Source organism: Portunus trituberculatus, chromosome 39, assembly GCF_017591435.1.
Source record: "Portunus trituberculatus isolate SZX2019 chromosome 39, ASM1759143v1, whole genome shotgun sequence".
Taxonomy (NCBI): Eukaryota; Metazoa; Arthropoda; class Malacostraca; order Decapoda; family Portunidae; genus Portunus; species Portunus trituberculatus.
The window spans coordinates 12,013,504-12,023,503 of NC_059293.1; the positions used below are offsets into that span (position 1 = coordinate 12,013,504).

General features: G+C 40.0%; 1 protein-coding gene across 1 annotated transcript in view; it reads left to right on the forward strand.

Annotated features, from left to right (window-relative positions):
- The window catches only part of LOC123515370 (furin-like protease 1, isoforms 1/1-X/2), a 168,010-nt gene that overhangs the window by 109,700 nt on the left and 48,310 nt on the right, over positions 1 to 10,000 (forward strand). Inside the window, 1 exon segment of the mRNA XM_045273878.1 lies at positions 6,991 to 7,089. Within this exon segment, the coding sequence (XP_045129813.1) occupies positions 6,991 to 7,089 (99 nt within the window).

Below are 10,000 nucleotides of genomic sequence, written 5' to 3' on the forward strand. Positions count from 1 at the left end.
ACAAGTCAAAGCCGATTAGTCCTTTTTTTTTTTCCTTCCTCGTAAAAGATAAGAAGGAAAAAAATCTTATACCACGTAGACTTTAATTTCCGGTGTGTGTGTGTGTGTGTGTGTGTGTGTGTGTGTGTGTGTGTGTGTGTGTGTGTGTGTGTGTGTGTGTGTGTGTTTACCCAAAGCAGTGCAAGAAATGGTAGTAGTAAAGGAAACGGTTTGTCAAAGAGAGAGAGAGAGAGAGAGAGAGTGAGTGAAGGACAGAGATAAAGCGAAAACAGGAATGCAGGAAGTAAGGTAGAAAGAAGGAAGAGAGAGGAGGAGGAGGAGGAGGAGGAGGAGGAGAAGGAGAAGGAGGAGGAGGAGGAGGAGGAGGAGTGCTGCTGGAGGAGGAGGAGGACGAGGAATGATATGTAAGCAAGAGAAATGCTATTAATTCCGTCCTCTCTTCCTGCTCTTAGATCTCTCTCTCTCTCTCTCTCTCTCTCTCTCTCTCTCTCTCTCTCTCTCTCTCTCTCTCTCTCTCTCTCTCTCTCTCTCTCTCTCTCTCTCTCTCTCTCTCTCTCATTAGTATCATTACAGAGCAGAGAGAGAGAGAGAGAAGAAGAAGAAGAAGAAGAAGAAGACACTAGTGAGGTAAGCCGACACCTTCAGGTATCTCTCTCTCTCTCTCTCTCTCTCTCTCTCTCTCTCTCTCTCTCTCTCTCTCTCTCTCTCTCTCTCTCTCTCTCTCTCTCTCTCTCTCTCTCTCTCTCTCTCTCTGTCTGTGTGTGTGTGTGTGTGTGTGTGTGTGTGTGTGTGTGTGTGTGTGTGTGTGTGTGTGTGTGTGTGTGTGTGTGTGTGTGTGTGTGTGTGTGTGTGTGTGTGTGTGTGTGTGTGTGTGTGTGTGTGTGTGTGTGTGTGTGTGTGTGTGTGTGTGTGTGTGTGTGTGTGTGTGTGTGTGTGTGTGTGTGTGTTTGTCGTCCCTCGCTACCACCACAACCTTAATTCTCCTCCTCCTCCTCCTCCTCCTCCTCCTTCTTTTAGTAATTAGATGAGACCACACCTTGTCTTGTTATTGGGATGGAAACTAGTTTGATCAGAAGGAGGAGGAGGAGGAGGAGGAGGAGGAGGTGGTGGTGGTGGTGGTGGTTTGGTGGTGGTGGTGGTGGAAGTAGTGGTGGTGGTGGTAGTTAATGCTACACCAACCTTGCAATGTCGAAGAATAATTGCTTGTTTAGAAGGTTAATTGGAGGTGAGAGAGAGAGAGAGAGAGAGAGAGAGAGAGAGAGAGAGAGAGAGAGAGAGAGAAAGGACGTGTCTGAAATGTCTTTTTAAATTCTGTACACTAATTAAAGTGAGGTGGGAGAGGGGGAAGGAAAATCTCTCTCTCTCTCTCTCTCTCTCTCTCTCTCTCTCTCTCTCTCTCTCTCTCTCTCTCTCTCTCTCCCCATTGTTTTTTCTTCCTCCTGTCTTCTTCTCCTGCCTTCCTCTTCAATCAGCGAGGAAACGAGGGAGGAAAAGAGACCGTGTGAAGAGGAAGGTGACATATGGAGGAGGAGGAGGAGGAGGAGGAGGAGGAATAGGAGAGGAATGAGGAGAGATGGGGCAGAAAAGAATTGGGAGGAGAAGGAGGACAGACGTGGGATAGAGAAGGAGTGAGATTGGAAGAAAGGAGGAGGAGGAGGAGGAGGAGGAGGATTAAGAGAAAAAGGAAGAACGAGGAGTAAAGAGAAGAGAGATGGGAGACAAAAATGTTAGAGAGAAGATTGTAATGAGGACATGGAGAAGGAAGAGGAAGAGGAGGGGGAGAAGAAGGAAGATGAATAGGAAAAGGAAGAAGATAAAGAAGAGTAAAGAGAAGTCGGAGGAAGAATTAGAAAAAAATGGAGGAAGAAAAGGAAGAATAGGAGGATGAGGAATAGGAAAAAGAAGAGGAATACAAAGGAATACAAAAGGAGGAGTAGGAAAGGGGAAGAAGAAGGAGGAGGAGGAGATTACGGAGAGGAAATTACTAAAATTCGTTTAACTAGACACTTTTCTTCCTCCTTCTCCTCCTCCTCCTCCTCCTCTTCTTCCTCACACATCACTGGGTGTAAGGGGAGGAGAAGCACATCTCTTCGGCACTTAAATGAGAATTTGCATCTTATTGGCAGAAGAGAGAGAGAGAGAGAGAGAGAGAGAGAGAGAGAGAGAGAGAGAGAGAGAGAGCGGAAGATGTTAATATATTCATGACTAATCAACCTCTCTCTCTCTCTCTCTCTCTCTCTCTCTCTCTCTCTCTCTCTCTCTCTCTTGTGTGTCAGTCTGTTGTTGTTTTTCTTCCTTTATTTTATTTTTACGTTTTCCTTTTGTCAACATATTTGTTTTGTTTGTCTGCTGTGTGTGTGTGTGTGTGTGTGTGTGTGTGTGTGTGTGTGTGTGTGTGTGTGTGTGTGTGTGTGTGTGTGTGTGTGTGTGTGTGTGTGTGTGTGTGTGTGTGTGTGTGTGTGTGTGTGTGTGTTTGTGTGTATGTATTTCCGTCTTGCACATGTTTTATACCTTGAAAATTTACTGAAGCTGAAGGTGAAGCAGAGAGAGAGAGAGAGAGAGAGAGAGAGAGAGAGAGATAGTTTTAAAATATCTTTGCACTTTTTTTTCCGTGGGGAGTGTTGTTGAATTAATCTACATCTCCTCCTCCTCCTCCTCCTCCTCCTCCTCCTCCTCGTTCTCCTTCTCCTCCTCCTCCTCGTTCTCCTCCTCCTCCTCCTCCTCGTTCTCCTCCTCCTCCTCCTCCTCCTCCTCCTCCTCCTCCTCCTTCTCCTCCTCCTTTTCCTCCTCCTCCTCCTCCTTTTCCTCCTCCTCCTCCTTTTCCTCCTCCTCCTCCTTTTCCTCCTCTTTTTCCTTCTCCTCCTCTTCCTCCTCGAAACACAGTGATGGTTATGGCCAAGCAACACATCAATGAAATAGATGGTCTGTATTTCTCTATCGTTTCTAAGGGTATTTTTTATGGTATCTCTTGTTTTACCTCCTCTGTACTATCTACCTACCTTCGTATCTACAGCGTTTCCAGGAAGAGTCTTTATCTCCTCGAAATACAGTAGTGGTTGTGGTGAGGGCGAGCTTACTTCCTCTGTACTGTCTACTGACCTTATATTTTTTTGCAGCATTTCGAGGAAGAGTCTTTACACACTGATGGTTATGGTTATGGCAAGGGAAAGCAGGAATTTAATAGGTGGTTCTCATTGTTTTTCACGTTTTTAGGAGTATTCTTTTGTTATCTCTTACTTTACTTCCTCTCTACTATCTACTGTGCTGACTTTTATTTCAGTAGAATTTTCGAGTAAGTGTCTTTATTTCCTGGAGGTAAAACAGGAATGAATAAAATAGGTGGGTGTTATTTCTCTAACGTTTCAAGGAGCATTCTTTTGTTATTTCTCCTCTTACTTCCTTCTGGTGTGGAAGAGTCTATCTACTCGAAACACGGATGCTTAGACGTGCCAAACTCTTGATTCCTCTACTGTCATGATTGGGTGCCCTTATATTTACTCATTTTTCTTCCTTTCTAAACCTATGATCAATTTGTAAGGCTGAAATTCCTTGCAATCATGTCTTGGTATACTCGTATGAAATGTGTGCCTCTCTTTCCTCGCTGTCACTGCCACACGTTGTCCCCGATCTGTATCCATCTGTCCTAATGCCTTCTTGCCTTCCGCCTCAATTCATTGCCGCTGACCCTGACACGCTAAAGACGAGGGTCCCGAGCTTCTCTTGCCCTCCACGTGCCCTTAAGCGACTAAGAAACGAACTATCAGTATTAGCAAGGCCACACACACACACACACACACACACACACACACACACACACACACACACACACACACACACACACACACACACACACACATCTATCTATCTGTTTGTATGCCTGTCTGCCTGTCCGCATCATGGCTGTCTGTCTCTCTGCCTTTCTCTCTCTTCTCTGTCCTTGTCTCGTTCTATTCCTCGAACCTTCTCTGATCCCTTTCTCTCTCTTCCTCATTCGTCCCCGTCGCGCCACGGTAATGACGTCATCACTCCTCGTGACGTGATTGGCCCCGCCCTCGTGACGTCATCCATCAAAGGGAGATGATTGGCTGCCACTCTGACGTCATGCCTTTGGTTTTTACACTCTCGTATCAAAGTGAATAATCAAGTCTTCGTTTTCTATGACCTGAGTGTTCTGTTGCCTAAAGGTCACGTGGGCTTCCTTTTGCTTTCATTTTTCTAAGCTATTACTGTTTTATTTTCTCGTTCAATATGATTCCTACTGCACTCACTTGCTTTCCACCTTTTCTTCGTTGCTAAGTGAGGTTCGTCCAGAGATTAATGTGACATGAATGAACGTTTTCCCTTTTTATTAGAGAGAGAGAGAGAGAGAGAGAGAGAGAGAGAGAGAGAGAGAGAGAAACGTGCGTGTTCATTAAAACCCTGTGTGTGTGTGTGTGTGTGTGTGTGTGTGTGTGAGTGTGTGAGTGTGAGTGAAAGCAAGGACAGGAAAGCAGATTTGAAACATTAATGCTGAAGAAGAGGAACATGAAATACGAAAGTGTGAGGAAGAAATGAGATCTCATGAATAAATTCAAGAGTATGATTTAAGAATAGGAAGACAAAGAGGACAAGACACATGCAGAGTGAAGAAAACAAAACATAGGAGCAGAAGAAGTAAAGTGGATAGAATTTGAAAATATGACAAAAAAAAAAAAGAAAATTCTAGGTGTGCATCGGGTGAACGAGAGAGAGAGAGAGAGAGAGAGAGAGAGAGAGAGAGAGAGAGAGAGAGAGAGACTGTGCTACAAAGAATTGAACACATGAGCGCTATAAAAGAGAACCAGGAAGGAATTAATGAAAGAACAACAACAGAGAAAGGATTATGAAATTAAAACAAAGTAAAAAAAAAGACAAACCAGTAAACCATAAGAGGGGAAAAGAGAAAGAGAAAGAAAAGCGCATGAAAACACCAATGAACAGAAACAGGAGGGAATAAACGAAAGGAGAATAACAAATAACAAAACGAAAAATTAAACGATACATATTTAAACCACAGAAAGGTAACAACGTAAGGAAAAATAGAGAGAGTAAAAATTAAAGGATAAGAGAAGAAGGAGAGAGGGGAAAGGAGAAGAGGAAACGAAGGGAGGGGAAAGATGAAAAAAAGAAGGGAGGAGAAAGAAGAGGAAAAAAATGGAGGAAAAGATGAAAAGAAGTGAAGGGAAAGGAGAGGAGGAGAAGAAGGGAGAGGAAAGGAGAAGAGGAGAAGGAGGGAAAGTTGAAGAGGAAAAGAAAGAAGGAAAAGGAGAAGAGGAAAAGAAGGAAGGAAAGAAGAGGAAAAGAAAAGGGAGGAGAAAGAAGAGGAAAAGAAGAAAGGAGAGAAATGAAGAGAAAAGAAGAGAGGGAAAAGGAGAAGAGGAAAAGAAGAGGGGAAAGAAGAGGAAAAGAAGGAAGGAAAAGAAGAGGAAAAAGAAGAAAGGAAGGGGGGAGAGAAAATTGTAGATGGATTAGGATTAGTAAGAGGAGGAGGAAATGGAGAAAAATAGACCAGGGATTATGAGGATTAAAGAAAAAGGAAAGGAGTAGAAGAAAAAATAACAGACGAGGAAAAAGAGGAAATACATTTTTATATTAGTGGAAGGAGAGAAAGAGAGACGGAAAAGACACGGATAGAAATAAAGAAAATGGAAAAATGCTAGTGAAGAATAAGGTAATGACGGAAAAGAGAAGGAAAACAGAAAATGATGTACACAGAGAGAGAGAGAGAGAGAGAGAGAGAGAGAGAGAGAGAGCAGGTATAAAGACAAGAGCATGCTGAGAATACTACAGTTAAAAAGACGAACAATAATGAAAAATAAATAACGGGAGAGAGAAATAGTAAAAAAAAAAATAAATCAATCACAGAAGCAAAGCCGAAAACATAAAAATATAAACAAGAGAAGGAAGGAAGAATAAAGGTGTGAATAGAAGGAATAAAAGGAAGACAGAGCTAGAATAAAGGAGGATAAAGGACGACCAATAATGAAAGGCAAAGAAAAGACAAAGAGAGGGAAAAAAAAAAGTTGATAGTGAAATAGGGTTTGTAATTACCTTAGAGTTTTCTTTTGCTCCCGGTCAGAGAATCCTTTGTTTCCTCGTGTGGAGTTGGACGCTGTTTTGTTTTGCGAATTGTTTATGTGTATGAGAGAGAGAGAGAGAGAGAGAGAGAATTGCTTTTATACACTCCCTTTTTCCCTCGTCCATTATTTGCTCTCTCTCTCTCTCTCTCTCTCTCTCTCTCTCTCTCTCTCTCTCTCTCTCTCTCTTCCGCCTTTTGTCTTTCACCGTTGACAGTTTTATTGCATTTTGTTTTTGTCTCCATTTCGTTGTCACTTTTTTTTTTTTTTCCTTTTAGTCTTTTCGTTTCCTATTTTTTTCTCTTTTGTTCATCTGATGTTATTGCTTTCCGTCCTTCCTTCTTTTCTTTGATGCTTTTCCTCTTTTTACGTTCTGGCTCTTCAGTTCTGATAGATGTCCGTGTTTGATGCTTTCTTCTTCTTCTTCTTCTTCTTCTTCTTCTTCTTCTTCTTCTTCTTCTTCTGTTTCTTCTGCTTCTTCTTCTTTGTCGTCTTATTTTGATGCATTTGAGTTTTTTTTTAGTTTTGGTGTTTTTTTTTTATATTTGATGTATAGCTCTCTCTCTCTCTCTCTCTCTCTCTCTCTCTCTCTCTCTCTCTCTCTCTCTCTCTCTCTCTCTCTCTCTCTCTCTCTCTCTCTCTCTCTCTACATTTCTTTGCCTTCTGCCTCTTTTTACATCGTTTTACACACACACACACACACACACACACACACACACACACACACACACACACACACACACACACACACACACACACACACACACACACACACACACACACACACACACTCTCTCTCTCTCTCTCTCTCTCTCTCTCTCTCTCTCTGTCTCTGTCTCTCCTTCAATTTTTATCAGCACTTGTCATTAATTGCATTTCTCCTCTTGCTCTTCAGTTGTTTGATGACGTATACGTGTTGCGTCACCGGCGGCTGGCACGGAGGTCTGTCGATCCATCCCCCGAGCACCACCAGCGCCTCATCAACCACCCCAGCGTAAGTGGATGCCGCGTGCTATGTTTAGTCTGCCTTATCATTTCTGTTTTGGTTGCTTTGACCTGAAAATTCTTGCAGTCACTTTATTTTCTTTTTCTTTTTCTTTTTTTTATTTTGTTAGTGTGCTATATAATTTGTTTTCTTTCTAGTGGATGCTACCTTATTTATTTTTTTTTTTTCTGTTTTGGTTCCTTTGACCTGATAAGTCTTGCAGTCAGTTTTTCTCTTGGTGTTATTTATTTATTTATTATTATTTTATTATTATTATTATTAGGTATTAGTGTGTGCTATATATATTTTTTCCTTCTAGTGGATCCCGCGTCCTTTTTTTTTTATCATATCTGTTTTGGTTCTTGCATTCACTTTTTTCTTCTTTTTTAGTGTGTTAGTGTGTTATATCATTTGTCTTCTAGTGGATTTTGTGTGCTATGTTTAGTCTGCTTCGTAATTTCCAGTTTTGTTTTGTTTTTCTTCATTTGTGTGTTGGTTCCTTTGATAAGTCTTGCAGTCATTTTTTTTTTCCTTGTTTTCACTTTTTATTTATTTATTTATTTGGTGTTAGTGTGTGTTCTGTCATTTTCTTGTAGTGGACGTCGCGTGCTTTATCATTTCTCTTTTGGTTCCTTCGATCTGATAAGTCTTGTATTAACTTTTTTCTCTTGCTGTCACTTTTATTTTTTTTTTTATTTCTATTTTAGGTGTTAGAGTGTGTTATGTAACTTTTTTTTTCTGGTGGATGCCGCGTGCTATGTCCAGTGTGCTTTATCATTTCTCTTTTGGTTCCTTTGATCCGATAAATCTTGCAGTCACTTTTTTTTTTTTCTTGCTTTCACATCGTATTTTTTTAAGTGTTAGTGTATTATTATTTTTTTCTTGTGGGTTATGTGTGCTATGTTTAGTCTTTTAAATTTCCAGTTTTATTTTTTTTTCCTTCTCTATTTTCGTTCCTATGATCCGATAAGTCTTGCAGTCACTTTTCTTTTTTTTGTCACTTGTTTTTTTTTCTCTAAAGTTAAGGCGTTTTTTTTCTTCTAGTGGATTGTGTGTGCTTTGTTTAGTATGCCTCTTAGTTTCCAGTTACTTTTTTTTCTTCATTTCAGTTTGAGTTCCTATAATCTGATAAATTTTACAGCCACTTTTTTTTCTCATTTTTTTCAGGTGTCTCTTATTTATTTATTTATTTATTTTTTTTTTTTGTAGTGGATTCTGCGTGCTATGTATTATCTACTTTATCATTTCATCATTTCTGCTTTAGTTTCTGTGATCTGATAAGTCTTGCAGTCACTTTTTTCTCTTCTGTTTTTTTTTTTTTTTTTAGATATGTTAGTGTCCATTTTATTATTTGTAGTGGATTCTGCGTGCTATGTTTAGTTTGCTTCTAAGTATCCAATTTTTTTTTCTATTGCCTTGGTTCAATGACCTGGTACAGTTCCTTTCTTTTCATCTTTTTCTTTTATTGTTAAGTTGATGTCGAGGGTTCTTTAAGTGTCTTGTGTTAATTTTCTTTCAGTGGATGTCTCGAGCTATATTTAGTATGCTACCAAGTTTCGTTCCTGTTTTGGCTGCTATGACCTGATCAGTTTTCCAGTCGCTATATGTATCTGTTACACATTTAATACTTCATGTAAATTTTCTGTCAGTGAACTAGATTACTAACGAACTAACTGCTCCTGCTCGCCTCATTTTAGTGTTGTTTATGTAAATGTCTTGTTAATTCAATAGTTTTTTTTGTTTTGTTTTGTTTTTGGGTGTGTATGCAAATGACCTTGCTTAATTATCCGGCACCATACCTGTGTCTCTTCACCGGACCAACGCCAGGTGACCTTTTTTTTTTTTTTTTTTTTTTTTTTTTTTTTTGAAGGGGAGCTTTTTTTGAGGAGGAGGTTAATTTTCTGTGACACGTATGAAATTGCCTTTTTCTATTCCTTACACTTTTTTTTACCTTCTCCTGTTACCAAGGTAGCTTTTGTTATTATTTTATTTGTTTATTTTATTTATTTTATTTATTTTATTTTTTTATTTATTTATTTATTTATTTTATATTTTTTTTTGTAGATTTCTGTGTTGCTAAAATTTTCATGGGTTGCTTCGCTAGTTTTGTATTCCACTCACCACCTGACCTTGTTTCTGCGTCCCCAAAACCTCAGTGGATCAGTAAATCCTCGCTGTTGAATAATGCATGTTCCTAATTATAAAGGGAATCTGGGAAGGAGAGGTTAGGAAGTGTCGTATCTCTCCCGAAGATCGATAGATGGAAGTTATTAGAAGATATCTGTTTCATGGATGTTGTTTTGTTCTTGTCCTTCGTTCCAAACTGAATATTAGATGTTCTTTATGTTCTTTGGCCTAAACTTAACCTCTGACACCTTCCTTATTCTCTTGCTATTTGTCATAAACTAAATCTCTAACTTTTGCTCTTCGTCCTAAACAAATAACACCCTCCCCATACTATTGCTCTTTTATCTAAACTAAATCTCTTAACACGCGCTTCATACTGACGCTCTTTGTCCTAAATTAAATATCTAACACCCTCCTCATACTTTTGCTCTTCGTCCTAAACTAAAGCTCTTAACACGCTCTTCTTTCTCCAGTTCTTCGTCGTGAACTTTATCCCCCTAGCGCTTTACATGCTTCAAGAACTCAATGCAGAATCGTTACCACTAAATAAAATCGACACGTTCTCCATGCTCCAACTCTTCGTCGATAACTAAATCTCCATGACGCCTCAATGCCTCGGGTTAATTCAGACTATCACTAAACTTGGATCAGGCACGAGTTTTCTGGACGTCTCTATAACTTTCCTCCAATCAGGATATCGTCTTATAGAAACATCTTTCCCCTTGAGGCACGCGCTTCGAGGCATCATGTGAAATTAGGTCAGTTGTGTCGCCGCGTCAGTAGTGCCCCGGGA